Here is a 19922-nt window from a genome sequence, read left to right on the forward strand (position 1 = left end):
GATCCAATTCACTGTTCAATCTCCTATTGCTCCATCTTCCCCTCTCCTATGTCCGTCCTTCAATCCACGGCCAAACCCTCACCAAAGTTGCTCTATTTGTTTCTCACAACCTCTCTCCGTTCCTCTCTGTTTTCTCTCAATAACTCTGAATGTAAATATGGTCCGTATTTGCTAAAACCCTAAGGTGACATACTGCTCTATATATATATAGACTTAATTTAAACCATATTCCCTGTAAGATTAAAAACAGAGCCCCAATCTAAATCCTAGTCGGCCCATTAACAAAGCCTACATTTAAAATCTATGTCGGCTACACTTAGGAGACGTCTAAAAACTCACTTAACTTAATTACAATAGTTTAAACCCAATAATGAAATTAACGCAACCAATTCCAATAATTACCAATAAGTCCACTCAGACAAATAATAATATAATTAACACAAATAATTCAAATAATTACAAATAGGTCCAATTATTCAAGTAATAAAATAAAAAATTCAATTAATTTAAATATCACAATTAACAATTAAACTATTCACAATTAACAATCAAATCAAATAGAAATACAACAATTCAACACATACACAAATAGGCACAAAATTAATTAAGCAAATAGACACAAAATCAATTAAAAATGCACAAAAATAAACTTTAAATTCTAATTTTATCCTTTTGGAAAATAGGGGTATTACAATGAGCGCTGAAAAGTGCACATTTAAACCCTTTAAGCTTAGGTATTCTTGGACCTTTATCTATCTTATTTTCCCGCTTTAGATTGATTTTGTATTATTTCCATTTTCAGATACTTATCTCCAAAATAAGCTAACTCAACTAAATAAGGGCACAATTGAAGCAATCTTGAGATGAATCAAAGAAAATAGCAAAGTAGAGCAAAAGGAAGCAAAGGGTGGAATTTCAGCAACTTCGCTCGATTTCAAGAAAAGTTCGATCGATCCAACTTTCATCGATCGCAGCACTTCAAGATGGATCTGAGCTATGTTTGTCCCTATTCAAAGATCTCAAAGTTCAATCGATCCAACTTGATTCTCTGATCGATCAAACTTTCTTGTTCTTATACCCATGCTAGATATTATCCTGCTGTACCACCCTACCAACCACTTTTATCCTCTTCCCAAAAATATCTTATCTCAGATTTGTTTTTATCCAAAAAGGCGCCGCCATAGAGGATCGATCCAGCTTCAATTCGATAGATCTCAGCCATGTTCGATCGATCTCACCACAAGTTCGATCGATCGAACTTCCCAAATCTCGAGAAAATCCAAATTCCAGCTCATTAAAAGTTATCTCATATCCAATCATTGGAAGAATATTGGTGTACCAGCCCAGCTCATTTGGGGTGATATTTGACCTACCTATATAAAGAATATGAGCCACTTTTTGAAGAGAGACTAGAGACTTTTGATATACTTGAGAGGCACAATTTTTATATCTTAGTGAAGAAGAAAAGAAAGGAGGAGGCTAGAGACACAAGCTTAGAGTTCTTCCATCAACCAAGAAGAGGAGCAGTCTCTACCATGGAGTTAGCCCTTGAGGGTTGGAGGACACCATCCATGAGTGGTTAGACATCCTCTTGCGGCTAGAGTTAGCCCTAAGCATGCTCTCTACATCTTGATTTATGTATTTTTAAGGGGATTTGTATTGTGATATATGTTTTGACACTTTTATATATATAGATCTTGTTTATTCAATGATTTATATGGTTTAATGCTTGCAATTGATCATTTCATTCTATCCATATGTCTATGTATGCTAGAATAGATATTCATGTGTTTGTCTCTATTTCTGGTGTTATTGATGCATGTTTATGTGTGTTAATGCTATAGATTTAGAGATTGTCAAGACATAGTGTTTAATGGAATGTTCTTGTGGTTTATTTGATGGTTCATACTCATTTCTTGATGGATTGTACCTCTCCCTTAGTTTAATTAGTTTAATTTCATCTCATTAGCTTAATTGTAGTGTAGTTGTAGTTTAGATGTTAAATGGGAGGACAATCCATGCTTGTTGTTTGATGTTCCATACTTATGAAAGCAAGTAACACATATTTCTAACCTTGTGATGTGTTTGGATTGTGAGCTTAAAGAAAGGATTAATGGCTTAATTTGATATGTTGTGTCATCCCCCATGTTGCTTAGACAATATATACTTAATTTGTCATCCATGATTGTTGAAACAACCACACACACATACTCTGTTGCAATACATGTTTTCCCTCTTATTAATCATTTATTAAGGGTATAGAAAAGTTATGCTTAGTGGTGATCTCTAAACCCCAAGATTTCTCTCTTATTTTCTCTCATTTACATTTAATTGCCTACTTTAGTTTAAATTGCATCTTAGTATAATTCAACCACCAACCAATCTTTTGATCACTTGACCTACTAACCCTAATCTTGATTTCTCAACTTAGTGCGACCCACCAATCCCTTGGGACGATCCCTACTTGCCCTAGCTATATTTTTAGTGAAAGGTAGTAGTGACAATTTCTAAATGTAAAACTTGGCCACATTCATCATAGCTCTACACCACTTTCTTTTAGTGCGCAAATTTTGGGTCAGTGTGCGACAGCCACCACATTTCATTCCTTTACTTCATAGTTCATTGCTAGGAACTAGCAATATTTAAGTTTGAGAGTGTGATGAGCGCTGAAAAGTGCGCATTTAAACCCCTTAAGCTTAGGTATTCTAGGACCTTTATTTATCTAATTTTCCCATCTTAGACTAATTTCATATTATTGCCCTTTTCAGGTGTTTATCCCAAAAATAAGCTAATTCAGCCAAATAAGAGCATTAAAGAAGCTAACTCAAGCTAGATGGAAGAAAGGAGCAAAGTAAAAGCAAAATGAAGCAAAGTGTGGAAATCAGCAAGTTCGATTGATCTCAACATTCCTTTGATCGATTAGAGCAACATGGATACTTTAAGATGGATCCAAGCTTTTGTCTTTATCCAAAAGATTCCACCATGTTTGATCGATCCAACCATTCTTCGATCGATCGAAAATATTCGATCTTATCTACACCTACCACCCCACCTACCACTTTTGTCTCTTTCCTAAAATATCTCAGTGATTTGTCTTTATTCAAAAAGGCGCCGCCAAGGATGATCAATCTCTACAGTATTCGATGGATCTCACCTAAGTTTGATCGATCGAACCTCCTCAAGTCTAAAAAAAAATAAGTTTCAGCTCATTAAAAGTTGTCTCATGGTGCAATCATTGGAGGAGCCCTTGTGCACGAGTCCAGATTATTGGGTGTGACATTTGAGCTACCTATATAAAGATTTAAGCTACTTTTTACACATATACAAAGAGATATACTTAGAAACATTCTTAGAGAGGAAGAAAAGAGGGGAGGAGAGGCTAGAGATACATTCTTGGGAGTTCTTCCATTCTTCTAAGGTTTCATCAAGAAGGAGGTCATTCCTACCATGGAGATAGCCCTTGAGGGTTGGATGGCTACTTCAATGAGTGGCTAAACATCTTCTTGGGGCTAGAGTTAGTCCTAAGCATGCCTTCTAGACTCTAATGCTTTGTATTTTGAGGGGATTTGTGTTGTAATCTTGTCTTGATACTTATTTTTTATATGAATCTTGTTTATTCAATGATTTGTGTGGTTTAATACTTCCAATTGATCATTTCATTCTATCCATATGTCTATATATGTTAGAGTAGATGTTCATGTGTTTATCTCTAGTTTTTGTGTTATTGATGCATGTCTATGTGTGTTGATGCTATGGATCTAGAGATTATCAAGGCATAGTGCTTAATAGAATACTATTGTGGTTTATTTGATGGTTCATACTCATGTCTTGATGGATTGTGCTTCTCTCTTAGTTTATTTAGTTTAATTTTCATGCCCTTAGTTTAGTTGTAGTGTAGTTGCCTTAGTTGTTAGTTGGGAGGATAATCCATACTTGTTGTTTGAGGTTCCGTGCTTATAAATGCAAGTAGTATTATTCTCTAACCATGTGATGTGTTTGGATTGTGAGCTTAAAGGAAGGATTAATGGCTTAGTTTGATGTATTGTGCTATTTACTAGGTTGCTTAGACAATATATGCTTAATTGGTCATCCATGCTTGTTGAAACAATCAATCAAACACTCTCAAATTGCAACACATGTTTCCCCTCATTAATTATACATTGAATGTCTAGAATGGTGATATTTAGGGGTGACCTCTAGACCCTAAGACCTCACTCTCTTGTTTTCTCTAAATTTCATTTAAATTGCTTATTTTACATTGAACTTGTTTAGTTTAAGTTGTAGTCTAATCAACCAAACAATCCACTTTTGATCACTCGACCTACTAACCTATATATTGTTTCCATTGCTAGTGCACCCACAATCCCTTGGGACAATCCTTACTCACCATAGCTATACTTTTAGTTAGAGGTAGTAGTGGCATTTATAAACTTAAAACTTGGCCACAACGCGTACCAAAATCCATATAAATCTGCTCCCATTTCCACTGCACTACAGGTAATGGTTACAATAAACCGGTTGGTCTCTGATGCTCGGCCTTCACTTGTCGACAGGAAAGGCATATAGTCACAAACTGTGCAACATCCCTCTTCATTCCATTTCACCAGTACTGACGTCTCAAATTGTGATACATTTTTGTACCACCTGGATGAACTGCAAAGCGGAAAGTGTGAAATTCCCATAGAACGTCTTCACAACAACCTGTGGGGATAACCAACAAACCCCTGAACCATAGACCTCTATCTGCATGTAAGGTCCAATCTTCACTATCTCACCACTCGAGATCAAAGTGTGAATGGCATCCAAATCGGGATTCTATCTTTGTGACTCAATTACTCGTCCGACAAGAATAGACTGAGCCACAAGACTAAACAAGAATGCCGACTCACTACAAACATCATCATCAAAACACTTCAATCCCATCTAAGCTAGATCTTCAAGCATCTTTCATTTTCGAATGGCCAAACCGGCCAAAGTACCACGAGATTTCCGGCTTAAGGCATCTGCTACCACATTTGCCTTACTCGGATGATACTGCAAGTCAAAATTGTAATCTTCTAAGAATTCAACGCATCGCATCTGTTTATTGTTCAAGTCCTTTTGGGAGAAAAGGTACTTGAGACTCTTGTGATCCGAGAACACTTCGAATCTTTTACCATACAAATAGTGTCTCCAACACTTTAAGGCAAACACACCTACCGCTAACTCTAGATCATGAGTAGGGTAGTTAAGCTCGTGAGTTTTCAACTGTCGAGACCCATAAGCCATCACTCTACCATCCTGTATCAGCATACATCCCAGACCATCACGTGAAGCGTCACAATAAATCATATAACCCAAGCTACGCTCGGGTATCACCTACACTGGAGCCGTAGTCAACCTTGTCTTCAACTCTTGAAAGGAAGACTCACAGGCTTCATTCCATACAAACTTGATCCCTTTCCGAGTCAAGCGAGTCATAGGTGCTGCTAGACGGGAAAAATCCTTCACAAATCTTCTGTAGTAACCTGCTAAACTAAGAAAACTGCAGATCTCAAACACACTCTTGGGTTGCTCCCAATTCAGAAATACCTCTATCTTTGATGGATCAACCGATACTCCACCTTCTGAAACGACATACCCCAAAAACTTTACCTCTTATAGCCAAAACTCACACTTCTTATATTTGGCATACAATCGGTGCTCCCGCAAAATCTGTAACACAATACTCAAATGGACCTCGTGCACCTCCCGAGTCCGTGAGTATACAAGAATGTCATCCACGAAAACTACCACAAACTGGTCCAAGTAATCGTGAAAGACGCGGTTCATCAAGTCCATAAATGTCGCTGGCGCATTAGTTAAGCCAAAAGGCATAACAAGGAACTCATAATGTCCATAACATGTACGGAACGCTGTCGTTGGGATATTTTCATCCCTAACCCACAACTGATAATAACCAGACCTCAAGTCAATCTTCGAGAAACAACTGGCTCCTCTCAACTGGTCAAACAAATCATCTATCCTTGGCAAAGGATACTTGTTCTTGATGGTGCCATGATTCAATTTTCGGTAATTAATGCACAACCTCAAAGAACCATCTTTCTTCTTAGCAAATAAGATCAGTGTACCCCACGGTAACACACTCGGTCGGATGAAACCTTTCATCCTCAAATCATCAAGCTACTTCTTTAATTCTTCTAACTCAACTGGTGCCATACAATACGGTGCCATAGAAATTGGCGCGGTACCTGGCATCAAATTAATAGTGAACTCTACTTCTCGATGTAGAGGCAACTCTATCAAATCCTCTGGAAACACATCCAGAAAATCACAAACAACTGTTGGATAATCCTCTTCTGCGATACCGTCTTCTTCGGCAAAAAGGCTAGCCAAGAAATAATCACCATGACTCCGTCCATGAATTTCATAAGATGATGAAATGTGGGAATCACTCCAATCTCCCACGAAAAAGAATCAGTCTCCCTCAGGAGTGCAAACCGTGACTCTACCTCTGAAACAGTCAATCGTAGCAAGAAATGAAGCTAACCAATCTATCCCGAGAATGACATCAAAGCTAGTCATCTCTAGGAGGATAAGGTCAAACACAAAAGTCCACCCAGCTATTACAATGGAGCAATCCCTCACTATTCGGCTCAAAGACACTGAAACCCCAACTGGCGTATCAACACATAACGCCCGATCCATGAAACTAACCTCTAACCCTGATGGAAGTGCAAATGATGATGAAATGAAAGAATGAGATGCACGAGAGTCAAAGAGAATATGAGCCCAAGAACCAAACATTGGAAAGATACCTTTGAGAACTGATGGACCAGAAGATGCATCAGTCTGAACAAGTGCAAAAACACGTCCTTGTGGTGCCTGTGCATGAGAACTGTCAACCTGAACACCTGACTACTGCACTGACATAGCAGGAGTGTCCCTCCTAGCTAGTTGTGATCCCTGTGAAGACATGGTAGGCTGTGGTGGTGGCGATGGTCTGAAGCCTGACTGAGTTGTAGCCGACTGTGACAGCCTCTACTGTGAGCCTCAGCCACTACCGGTGCCTGTTCCCCGATTTGGACAATCTCGAATCAAATGGCTTTGCTGGCCACACCCATAACAAGCTCTCGGAGCTGAAGAAACTGAGGATGATCTCATAGGACAATTGGACTTGTAATGTTCAGGCTGCTGACATTGAAAACCAATGACTCCACTCTTATCAGACCCAGCTGGCATAGGAGTGGTGGGAGTAGATCGTGCAGACTGTTGTCCCTGAAACTGAGACAAAATACCTATGTTCCTTTTCCATAACTGCCCCTCCGAAGATGGTCCTGCATTCATCTTTTGCTTCCACTATTCCTTTCCTGCATTTCTGTCTTTAGCTTTTGCCTCAAGCATTAATGCTCTTTCCACTGCCTATGCATAAACTTTCAAGTACTGTGCCGTTATCAATGGCCTCATTTGTAATCAAGACCGGAAACAAAATTTCGAGTCTTATCAACTTTATTGTTCACCATCTCTGGAGCAAAGCACGAGAGAGACGTGAACTTATTCTCGTACTCTGCCACTAACATATTGCCTTGGATAAGGCCATTAAATTGGTCCCTTAGCTCCCATCTCTTGGTGACTAGAAAATACTTCTTATAGAACAACTCTTTAAACTTCTCCCAACTCATCTCCTCCACCTTGTCCCGGTTGGTGACTGACTTTCACCAAAGCTTGGCATCCTTAGAAAACTTGTAAGTGGCTAGGATGATTTTCACATAATCATCCGTCACATCCATAGAAGCCAACTGGGTTTCCACTTGATCCATGTAGTCATGAGCTTCCATTGGGTCTGTACCACCCTCAAACATCATCTGCATCAACTAAGAAAACCCTGAAATTAACTTGAGACGCTTCTATGCTGGCGTCTCCTCAACTTAGACTACCGGTTATGGTACTGATTACGGAAGAGTAGTAATTGTTGCCCTCAAGGCACTCTCTAGCAAACGATTCAATGTTAGTTCCGCCGAACCTTCACCATCTTCAACGAGTGCTTCAACATCATTCTTTCTGTTGAAAACACCTATTGGGGTAATCAAATCTTTAAGAAGTGTATCTTCTTCAACCGGCTCTGCTGGATTATAGCTAGAGCTCTAACCAACATCACCTTTTATTGGCCTAGGGCCAACTTCCCTGGGTTCTTTAATCGGTGGCATCATGCTAAAAAAAATGAGAAAACAGTTCAATGACATGACATTAAGGTCCACCGTGGATGACCCAACATGAAATGATGCCGTACCAACACTTAACATGCAAATCTGTGCAAGAAACACTTTAGCATAAATATGTAAGCACATAAACAAATAAGCAATTAAGCATGCTTTTTCAAATAATAAACACGTAGCAAATAATTCGTATAACAATACAAACAACTTCCCATGCAACTCTAAGTAGGCCTCTACCCGTCGTTCTAATGGTTTTCGAACCATCGCTCTGATACCAAGTTTGTAACGACCCAAACCCATGGGTCTGAACCGTTAACTGGGTCCTTGCCCTGACCCGAGGTCAACTAGGTCATACCATCTATTTCCTGTGTCCATAACCGTCCTAATGGTCAATCCGGGGTCCAAAATACTTCAAGATGCAACTTTATAGAAAGGGTCAAATGATACAGGTCAAAAGGGAGGGATCAGCCAGCTAATGGCCATTGACCGGTCGGCTGACAAAACTGGTTCGGTCGGCTGACCAACAGGGTTGGCCGGCTGAAACGATTACATAAAATGCATGCTCTCGGGACTTTCCAAAATGGCCTCGGTCGGCCGATGGAAGGGGTTCGGTCGGTCGAACCTAGGGTTTCAGTCAGCTGATGGTGAGGGTCAGCCGGTCGAAACAAGCTTCCTGGGACTCAACTCACTAGAATTGCATTCTAGCTGTGCTTTATACATAATCAACCTATAGCGGACCTGTTATGGAATGAAGTTCCGAATTCATGGCAACAAGCATAACATTATACAATTTGATGGCATCAATAATAGATCAAATTATAATTTCCTTTCAATTACCATTAAGTGTTTTATTTACAATACATGGCCATGGTTTTTCAATTGATTACATCTTTCCAAAGTTTGAGACTTTACAAAAGAATAGGTCCCAACACACAAAAGTGGCAAAAAATGAATTTCTAGTCCTCCTCACGCTTGTGAAAGGTCGGCGTCCACTACTTCCTATCCAGCCCTGAAAAATGTTAAATGTAATGGGGTGAGCAAATTGCTCAATAGGTGGTGCCTAAAACACCCTTCTTGTAGCCTTGTAAATCCAAATAATGAATGGGAATAAAGGTTAGGGGTCATGCAATGCCGGGAGAGAAAACAATATCAATTCCAATTTTAAAATAAACAATGTCTTGCCATGATATGCGATGCCATGTATGCCGCTCCCCATTTTTAAAATCCAAATCCATCACTTTTCAAACTGTTAATATAACCCGTTCGTTGGTGACTCCGTAGCGACATGAGAGAAGGATTGGCTACTGTCCCTGACCCTTGGTACCCCTATGGCATCATTTGGGGCCCAGATAGCTCAACCACACTAGGGTGTTTCCCCTAATTCTCTCTAGGTTACATTAACACACTGGCCCTTTGGTGACTCCGCGGCGACCGGGTTTTTCTCAAAACCTTTTAAATCAAATTTCTTCCTGAAAATCCCCTTTTTCTTTATTTCAAATCATTTCCCTTCATTCATACCCAATAATATGCATGTGTGTTGCATATCTTCAATGCTATGCCAATAAGGGATTTTCATATAACACAATTAAGCATGTTTTACAAGAAATTCTAGGAAAATTACACATACTTTCATACATCATTTTTAGCAATTTAACAACACAATAGGCATAGAAAATCAACACTTAGGCATACTTTTCATACAAATCAACTTGGACATATAATCATGAACTTTGTACGCCGTAATTAAATCATTTTAGGGGAAATTAACACCAATTAAACATGTTAGCAATTATTAACAAGAAATTGACTCACAAAAGTACAAGAAAACATGAATTAGAGACTCCTACCTTAAATTAAGCAAAAAGCCCCAAATTTATGCCCTAGAACACGAAATTCCCTAGAGTGCTCCAAACAAGAATTTGCTCCGATCAAATCGTAGATCTCGCCGTGATCTTCAATTTGCCGTAAACAGCTCCTAAAAATACCAAGGAATGAGAGAGAGAGCAAGGTTTAAAGCCTTAAAGTAAAAAGAAAAAGAAAAAGAAAGTTTGAGAGAAAGAGAGAGAGACCAGCGGGAGAGGAAGAGAATGGAGACCAAAAATGTGGTCTCATGACCACTTAAAGAGGTAGTGGGCCCCACCTCAAAAATAATTTATTTTCCCTTTAATTTTATTTTCTTTTTTATATCACACACGTATATATTTCTACACATTTAATTCACAATCATTTAAAACACATTAAATAAAATAGATATGATGCAAATGGACCCAATCAAAATCCCCATATACAACAATTCCGGTAACGGGTCCCACACGGGACCGTCCGGCCCGAAAAACAGAAAAATATAAAGATGACAAACCTTGCATTTCGAAGAGTTCTGAACTCAATGAAATGCCCCAACCATCACTCGAACACAAGCAGCACACTCCACCGTGTCCGGTGCCCAAAACGGCAAAAGACGAAAATGCCTTTACAACGACAAAAATTCCGAAAAAATGAAAAATGGCAAAAAACGGAAACATCACAGCATGTTGCACAAATATTATATTTATGGAATCCTTGTTTCATAAGTTTTTCGTGTATATATTATTTGTAATTTTTGGATGTACGGTTTGGGAGATATGAATTTTTGAAGTTCAGATGAATTATGATAAAAATAAAACAGCAATAAGAGCATTTTGGTCCAAACATCCACTATTTTACCCCTTTAGATAGTTGGAAGGGGTTCTTTGGTAAAAAATTAGATAGGACATTTACTAGAAAAGGCCCATAATCAAGGGGGTTTTATTGTAATTTGCTTTAAATAATGGAAGGGAATTTGAAGAGGTGGTTTTACATAGAATTTGAAGGCCACACACAAGTGATCTTAATACAATATTTAGGTTTGTATCCATTTTTTTTTAAAAAAAAAAAAAAGAAAAGAAAAGAAAAAAGTTGACACTAAGAGCTATTTTGGTTTGCGTTTTATTTTTTGGTTTTTATTTCAACCCAAAATAAAACTAAGCGCTTTTGTTGTAGAGTGTTTTGAAAAGTAATCGGAAACAAGTTTGGTAACTTTCATTTGTTGCAAGATTTTTGAAGCAAAAACATAAAAATATGTTTGGTAAAAAAATGTTACAAGATTGAAAAATATAATAGTTAGTTTAAAATGTCTTCTTTTTTTTTACTATTCATCGCTACAGTACCCATTACTACTTGCTATATGCAAAAAATATGTAAAAACACTAAATTGGTGTTTCAACTTTTCGCCACTATTCACAAAACGTTTCAAAACTACACAAAACAAAATATTTTTTACTAATGCATTTTTTCCAAAAACACTTTTATAGCACCCGAGCTAAAAAAATATTAAAAACAAAATGCATACCAAACACCCCTAAGTGACCTTTCTTACACTAATTATTGCTTCTCTATCCAATTAATTAAATTTAGTATATGAAAGGCATAACCATCAACATAAAATATTGGAATTGAAATAACACGGATGATTTTATTTTTTTGTCATACTCTTAAGTTTTTCTAGGCTGTTTTTGCTGATGTCAATTGAATTTAAATTAACAATATGGTTACATGCAGTATTTCGAGACCTACCATCTCAGAGAGCTTTAGAAGATATTGCATATGTAGGTGCAGGCTTCCTTTCGAAGACTAAAAAAACTAATTTATTGTTAAGAGTAATGATGGGGAGCAAATAAATCCGATTAATTTTATGTGAGTATAAACTGATGTCATCAAATCCAAGTCACATAATCTTTCTCAATGAATGCCGCTCTCACACTCCCGCTTCCGTTTTAACTATTTGTGAATTAATTTTTGTTATTTTCGCACTCTCGCTCCCGCTTCAAGTGATTTAGCATCGAATTATTATTGACATCATTATTATTATAGTTGGTAATTATAGGGCCAGATCACTTCTGTTCTAACTATTTGTAATTTAATTTTTATCGCGTTCGCTTCTATATGACTCAGTATCAAACTATTATTGACATAGTCACATCATATTATACATCCGGCTTCGACCACCTCTCACTTTTTCTTTGAAAACTAAAGCAGCAGTTTCAAGAAACATATAGAAATTACACATACATATAGCCAATTACGTATACAAAATTTTGTTTTAAATACATAAAAGTTTAATATATTTGACTGACAATTATTTTCTCAGTCAAATTCGCAAAACAATGGTTACTAAATGGAATGCCTATACTGATATGTTCCTCTTTAGTTAATAAGTTGGGATTGAGTTTTCTCAAATCTAGCAAAAACATAATATATTTTATCTTTCCCTTTTATGCTTTCAAGATATGTGTCTCAATAACTCAGAAAATAAAAATATGTTATTAATTTTTTTTTGAAAAAAATATTTTTTTGTTTTCCTTTTTTCTTTTATAAAATGGTCAATCGAGTTGGTTTTTTTTATAGTTTCTAAATTTCTGTTCTAGATAAAATGATTCTTAGGCCGATTACTTAAAGTGAATTGTCTAACCTACAGCTTTTGATTGATTATGTATGCAAAATATAAAGAAGTGGGACCTTTTATTTTCTTATTTGGTAAAAACAACCAATCTAAACTTGTAAGTCAAACAATTCACTTTAAGAGTTCAGTCCAAATATTACTCGAACATAAAACTCTTCTTTTAAAACTAAACCAAGAGCCCATTATTTCTTGTTTTGACCTCAAATCATTGGCATTATTTGAACAAAAAAAATGATCTCAGAATTCTAATCCACTCATTATTTGAACAAAATGACAGCTCTCATAATTTGAACCCACGTTCTCTTTTTTGACAAGTAAAGAGTGGCCCACACATGTTTGGTAGAGCACTCTGTGTTTAAGTTTAAAAGAAGCACACAAGACAGAATTGGACAAAAGAACATTGAGATCAACTATGAGCCCATAAGCATACAAAACTAACTTCTTGTAGATAGTGGCTCAAACCAACCACAGCATGGATTAGAAGGATATTACTCAAAACATAGATATATATATATATATATATATATATATATATATGAAGTAAATTAAATTATATTGCAAGGTTTTCAATCTTGAGGCCCTTTCATGAATTCAGAATCTCATAATAAAACTATATTTGCATAAGAAACTCCCCCTTCAAATGTCCTTTTCTTTTTATCAACAAATAGAGCCAAGACAAATGATTGAAAATGACAATCTTTGGAATTAACAAACTAAACAACCAGCTAAGTTTTGAAAAACCAATCCTCTTTCACAGCTGAATCAGTACAAAACCAAAGTGTTCCTCAAAGCATATCCTAATATGCGCTCGAACAAACTTCAGAAATGTGCTCCTAAATCCACCACCACTCTTAATTATCAAGTCATTCTGTTAAACATTGTCCTCTAAATCACTCAGTCATTAGTCCTCTCCGGTTACCAGTACACGGCCTTGGTTTGAACCCTTTCGTAGTTTCATGGTACTCGGCTCTTCACCTTCTTGTTCTGATAAAATATTCTTCACTAGTTTTGCATTTGCGTGCCATAAACTCGGGGCTAATAGAGCAATGTGTCTGAGAAATGAACAAAATTATATGTGCAGTACAGTCTAGGAAATTAACATTAAAGGATCAACCTGCAGAGTCAGAGATTGTTAGCAGTAGAGTTTAGGAAATTAAGATCAAATCTGCCAATCTAAAACAAAAACACCATTTAAAGAGTACATTCTTCAGTCTCACCTGTTTTTCTTGTTTTTTCCATATGTGAAGCGAGAGCTTCAAACAACCAAGGCTTGTCTATGGAAGCTCAAAGTGTGGTGGTAATTCAGGATGCATCTAGAGAAGTTAGTTCGAACGCCATCAGATGGGCACTGCACGGCTTATCCCTTAAGCCTGGTGACAGGCTCACTCTTCTTTCAGTTCTTCACCAGGTTAATAATCCTAGTACGTTATCTTATATAGGAGCTGCGAAACCGAGTAAGAATTCATGTTTTTCTTTTCATACTTGTGAAGCATTTATATAGTATAAATGAAGATATAAATGACGAAGTCACTGAACTATTTGATAGCTTTATGTAGTCACAGAATTGGAATTGGTAATTTGTGCACTCTTTCGTTGATGATTTATATATTTAATTATTTATTTTCGCTTTTACCCTTTATTTCAGTGGGATTCAAGAGCAGAGTGGATGCTTCGATTTTCGGAGCCAACCACAGAATTGTTGATGAAGAGATTGCAAGGAAGAAGAAAGAGTATCAAAACAATGTGGAACTCATTCAGATTGCGAAGCTATATGAGTTGAAAAAGGTGTGATAAAAAATCAGAAAATTGAAAATTGTTGATATAATATCAAAGGTCTATAATACAGCTGAGTTAAGATGAGGTTGGATTTATCTAGTATTTTTATGGTTGCAACCAGAAAATTAAAGACATAAACCATGTAAACTATGACATAAAAATTTTACTTCAAAAGAAATCTTTAAAACTTGCTACATAATATGATTGTGCTTGTTAAAGCTCTTCTTTTTTTCCATATTTAGAGAACGAGTATATGCATGCCAATTTTTCATTTATTATCAATAACATGAAAATTTTGACCAATATAGTTAATACAAAAAATCAACACAACATTTGTAAGAGACTAAACTCAATTTTCTATAGGGACTCTTTATCAAATAGAATGCACATCCAGTTGTTGCATTCTTTATATGATAGAGCATAAGTCGGACCAATTTAATAGCCTTGATGTGCGTTTGTGTGTGTGTGTGTGACTGTTCAAGTAGATAAATTATCTGTATATGCACCATGGGAATAAAAATTTAGCAAAAGATGATTTTTGAGTGAGCAAGTAAATAAACATTCCAAGCAAATGATGGGTTATATAGCAATAACATAGTTGTAAAGATGACATATACTGCAAATTAGCTGATAAGATTTTGTGCATGGAAATCCCAGATCGGGTTCAAGATCGAAGTGGATGCAGGTCCTTCACCAAAGATTTTCGCTGTAGAAGCAGCCATGAAATTAGGGGCAACATGGGTGATACTTGATAGGTGAGAATTCTTGAAATAGTTATGAGACAGAAGTGCAATGGTACACTATGTAGAGCTTTTCTGATGCTTGAATTTTGCTTAGATAAGCACAAAAATGCAAAATAATACAATAAATTCGAAGGGAAGGTCGATGGAAAATAAGGTGGTATATGAAGCTATCAAATCCCAGAATCAAATGCTTGTCTGACACAACTGCAGTACAACAAAGTGTGATTGAAGAAAATCGTTTAGGATCCAGTTTATCAAAAATGCAACATCCATTTAATTTTTATGAATTATAGTCGACCATAATTCATTGAATATCAAAAAAAAAAAAAAAAAAAAAGGAAAGAAAAAAAAGCTACTGATGAAGCTTGAGTTGATAGATATAATTTGGTAAATGTGATCAATTAGTTTCTGTCTTGAAAGCAAAAATGTAAGCATGAAAAATGAAAAATTGAGACGAAACATACATATGATCAAGGGTAGATAAAAGCCGGATAGGGAAGCCAGAAGTCGTATAGGTAGAAGTTGAGACGAAGGAATCAAGAAAATAATGAAAAATGTACCTACACAGAGTGGAAAGGAATGAAAGGAATGAACATATTTTTTTCTTTTCATCGTATTTAATTTATGTTAAGGATATCATAATCTATGACTACGAGAAACCGTATATTTACTTGCATATTCTGCTAAACGTATGCTTACTCTGTCCAAAAAAAAAAAAAAAAAATCGCAGTTCATTCCTATACTTATGCAAGTATTGATTAATGGCTTCATGTGTTATACTTTTGTATTTGATGTCTTTATTTTCATTCCTTGTATTCATAGTATGTAATACTGATATATAACATATTCTTAGTATTTGAATTTGTCAGTCCATCAGATGTTTTATATAATAATTTTTGGATATACAATGGAACAAAGAGCTTCTCTAGATAAATAAATACCAAATTCACCTTATAAACATAATTTTGAACTATGATTTATTTATTTATTTCGGTAAGCATCAATGATTTTATTCTAATCTCCATTGTGGTACAGGAAAATGAAGAAAGATAAGAAATACTTCCTAGAGAAGCTCTCATGTGGGATATCAAGGATGAAGCAAAATAACCACATTGAACAATTAAGAGGGAAAAAAGTTGTAGGAATCAAGAAATTTCCCACAGAAAGAAGCCGTACCTTGGCAATAACATATGGTGAAATGTTATCGGGAGGCCAAGAGGAGGAAGATCTATTCAGCATAGAACTTTTCCCGAGTAAGCATCAAAATCCCTTTCAATTTCTCCCTCATCTACATCAACCACAACATGTAGAGTTGGAGCATTTCTCAATTTATCCATAAAAATCACTAGGCAACAGCTTTCTGTTAATCGATCCCTTCTCGATATTTTTGCACATACAATTAAAAAGAAAAGAAAAGAAAACTATCTTTGCTTGTTACAAACGCCTTAAATTGTGTTTGCCTTGATTTAGAACTTTTAAATCATTCAATGAACTTAAATTAAAGGAAGCACCTCTTTATGATGACTACAAAGTTGGCTTCAGGTCACGGAAGCACTAAATCCACAAGTTCTACTTCAAGTGAGGAAAAGTGCATTGCCTGCCTCAGGATGGAGGAAAGCAGTGGGAAAACAAACAAAGAAACTACAAAACAGGTACATCTAGATACCAGTATTGATAAACAAGTGATGGGTTCAACTGAAGCTTATCGAATAAGTCAAGATCAACAACCAACACTAAGCATCGACATGGAAGATTTGATGGGAACATTGATGCCTGAAGTGATATTTGATGCTTCAAATTGTACAATCTGCAAGAATAGACGGCCAGAGATAGGGTTGAAAAGGGACTTCACTTATGCAGAGCTCCAAGCTGCTACAAATGAATTTTCCCCGGAGAATGTCATCTACGAAGGAGGATATGGAGCTGTGTTCAGAGGTCGGCTAGAAGATGTGTGGACTATAGCCGTTAAGGAATATAAGGATTCAAATTTGGAAGGAGAAAAGAAGTTCAAGTCAGAGGTCCAAGCACTCGGCAAAACCAGACATAAGAATTTGGTCATGCTACTGGGATCTTGTTCAGAAGGAAGCCACAGATTGCTTGTCTATGAGTATGTGTGCAATGGTTCCCTGGACCAACACTTAAAAAGTAAGAGCATATATCAATTAGGCCACTCTTATTTATAAGAAATCAAAAACTGATATTTTTTTTCAAAACTCAAATAAATTTGCTGATAATATGCAGAGTGTACCTGCAGAACTTTAACTTGGGAAGAGAGGATGAAAATTGCACTGGGAGCATCCAGAGGTTTGAAACATCTGCATGAGAACAACATTATCCACAGAGATATGAAACCAAACAACATTCTTGTGACGCATGACTACGAACCACTGGTAACAGACTTGAAATCAGCTAAAATAGTGGCATGACACGCTACACATTCTTCATACTAACTTTCTGATTACATGATCAATGTGTTAGATTGGAGGTTTCGGGGTTGCAAGAACACAGGATGACTCAGACCAGTCCTCAGACGACAAGGTCATTGGGACATTTGGATACTTGGCACCAGAATATGCAGAGTGCGGGAAATCATCAACCAAGGCGGATGTATACTCCTTTGGTGTGGTCCTATTAGAGCTGATCACTGGTCGGAGTACTACTGATAAAAGGCTCAAGGAGAAAAGTCTACTGGGATGGGTAACAAACAAAAACACCTACCCTTTTCATTTCTTTGAACAAATTCTTAAGCAGATGCATAGGCACAATCAAACCCTACATACTACATAGTGTTGCACACTCTATGATCCAAATTTGTTGTCAATTGATGCATCAAATCTACGATACTCCAACTTTGCAGTTTTCCATCATAGGACAGACCCTCTGAAGACGAGAACTGGAATATCCTCTAGAACAATGAGACTCAAATCCTTCATACTTCTTCTGTCAAAAATATAAATGGTCTTAATTCAACAGCACATCCATGAGTTGATATGTATCATAGACATCTTAATTGCCAGTAACTCCGTGATGTGGACGATTATGTAGCAACCAAGAAGGGTGTGACACTTACTAATCAACTTTAGTACAGTGTACCCCAAGGTCCCCAACACCGAAGAATCCTTAAAATGACAATCTCCCTTAACACTGTGAATCCTCCTACATACCTCTCACTCATCTGTATCTGGTTGCTTATATGCATACTGAGATAATATTTTCACAGGCAAGACCACTTCTGAAAGAAAAGAAGTATGCAGAGTTAATTGACCCGTGCATCGTCAATTCCCATAACTGCTACCAGTTCATTTGGATGGTTCAAGTAGCAGAAAAATGTCTCAGCAAGGATCCCCTGAAAAGACCATCCATGTATAAGGTAAGCATCGGTCACTCGGATATATTCTTTGAGAGTAACTGCACAATCAACACCATAAACACAACCTGAAAATTTTGACATTTTCCCACATCTTAATTAGTATTTTAAGTTTTAATAAGGAGGACACAGATGCACTGTTTTACTGTTCTCACTAGTACATACTTAAGACAGAGAGTCAAATGAATGTATTTAAGAAGATAATCACTTTCTGAATTTTTTTTATGAAACTGAGATGAATTTAAGTTTTAAGTGAAATTGGCTCATACTAATAAGCACAAAATTAACTCCACACGTGAAGTAACAGTTTGAGAACCTAATTTCAGCTCAATGAACTACACAGGCTCTAGGAGAACAGTAGTGCGTGTGTGTGTGTGAAGATGTAACCTTGTCTCCATTAGCCATATACCAGAAGTACCTGCACCTTCAAAAGTCCCCCAATTCGAAGTACAATTTGTTGTTTTATGCTGATTCCCTCAATCCAAACTTTCAACGCCTTATGGTTCCAGAATTCCATTCTGTAATCCCTTGACATGGTTTTGAATTATTCGAATTTAGTTTTGTGCGTTCTTGAGAGCCTCATCCAGGTGAATAAGTTCATGGCTGAACCAGACACACTTCTATAATTACATATTAAACATCCTTCACATGCATAGATCAAACACAATAGATATAGGGCTCATAACCAAGAAAAACAGCAGCATCCTATATGCAATCTCAATGCCTTCCAAGAAAATATTAAAAACGAAATGAAAACCTTAATAATAATAATAATTCATCATAATAAAATTTTCAATGTCTCTTTTTACTCTTTTCGCCTATAATATTCCGCGTTGCTGCAGGTGGTCTCTGCAATAGAAAACATTATGGAAGGGAGAACACCTTGGGGAATAGAAGCAGAAGAATTGACTAATGCAAAATTGTATACAGTGACCAGCGTACCAATCGCATATGGATTTCGAGGTTGTGCTGAGAAAATTGTGCAAAACTGCACAAGTTCAGATGTTCAAAGAAGTATGGTCACAAGTCAGGCAACTGGGATTCTTGCACTAGGTTGCTCAGCAACCATTATGCCGAGAGGATCAAACGCATCCGCAAGTCGTAGCCCCCCTCAATGTAGTCCAGACAGTAATAATAAAAGTATAAGAGCGAAACCAGTGAGTGTAAAATCAGTATCTTATGCAGAAATGCTCAACTAACATAATTTCTCTTCCTGAAGCAATATTGGATCATTGCTTGAATGATAAGGAAGTGCTTCATAATTTTCAAAGAGAGTTTCTTTGCTACATAACTAATCATTGTCATTTAAATTCAGGTATGTGTATGAGAATTATGAATACAAATATCTTATAATACAGAATATA

The 19922-nt window shown here is 36.6% G+C and overlaps 1 protein-coding gene across 1 annotated transcript; it reads left to right on the top strand.

Annotated features, from left to right (window-relative positions):
* The first annotated feature begins 13374 nt into the window (after window positions 1-13374).
* Window positions 13375-19922, top strand: LOC132311563 (probable serine/threonine-protein kinase PBL5). Its single transcript, XM_059809518.1, has 10 exons — window positions 13375-13631; window positions 13920-14126; window positions 14318-14457; window positions 15106-15203; window positions 16227-16444; window positions 16734-17336; window positions 17433-17581; window positions 17670-17888; window positions 18412-18561; window positions 19401-19922. Exons 2-10 carry the CDS (start codon window positions 13949-13951, stop codon window positions 19755-19757), a joined length of 2112 nt encoding a protein of 703 aa, XP_059665501.1. The 5' UTR covers window positions 13375-13631; window positions 13920-13948; the 3' UTR covers window positions 19758-19922.

The sequence above is a fragment of the Cornus florida genome, unplaced genomic scaffold (genome assembly GCF_030987335.1).
Source record: "Cornus florida cultivar Cherokee Brave unplaced genomic scaffold, ASM3098733v1 CherokeeBrave_3.0.0_Hap2_Chr06, whole genome shotgun sequence".
Classification (NCBI taxonomy): domain Eukaryota; kingdom Viridiplantae; phylum Streptophyta; class Magnoliopsida; order Cornales; family Cornaceae; genus Cornus; species Cornus florida.

Coding starts and splice junctions, on each gene's coding strand:
- LOC132311563 (XM_059809518.1), top strand. CDS start 13,949: ATGGAAGCTCAAAGTGTGGTGGTAATTCAGGATGCATCTAGAGAAGTT. Junction 15,204..16,226: donor ACATGGGTGATACTTGATAG/GTGAGAATTCTT, acceptor ATTGTGGTACAG/GAAAATGAAGAAAGATAAGA. Junction 17,582..17,669: donor CGCATGACTACGAACCACTG/GTAACAGACTTG, acceptor TCAATGTGTTAG/ATTGGAGGTTTCGGGGTTGC.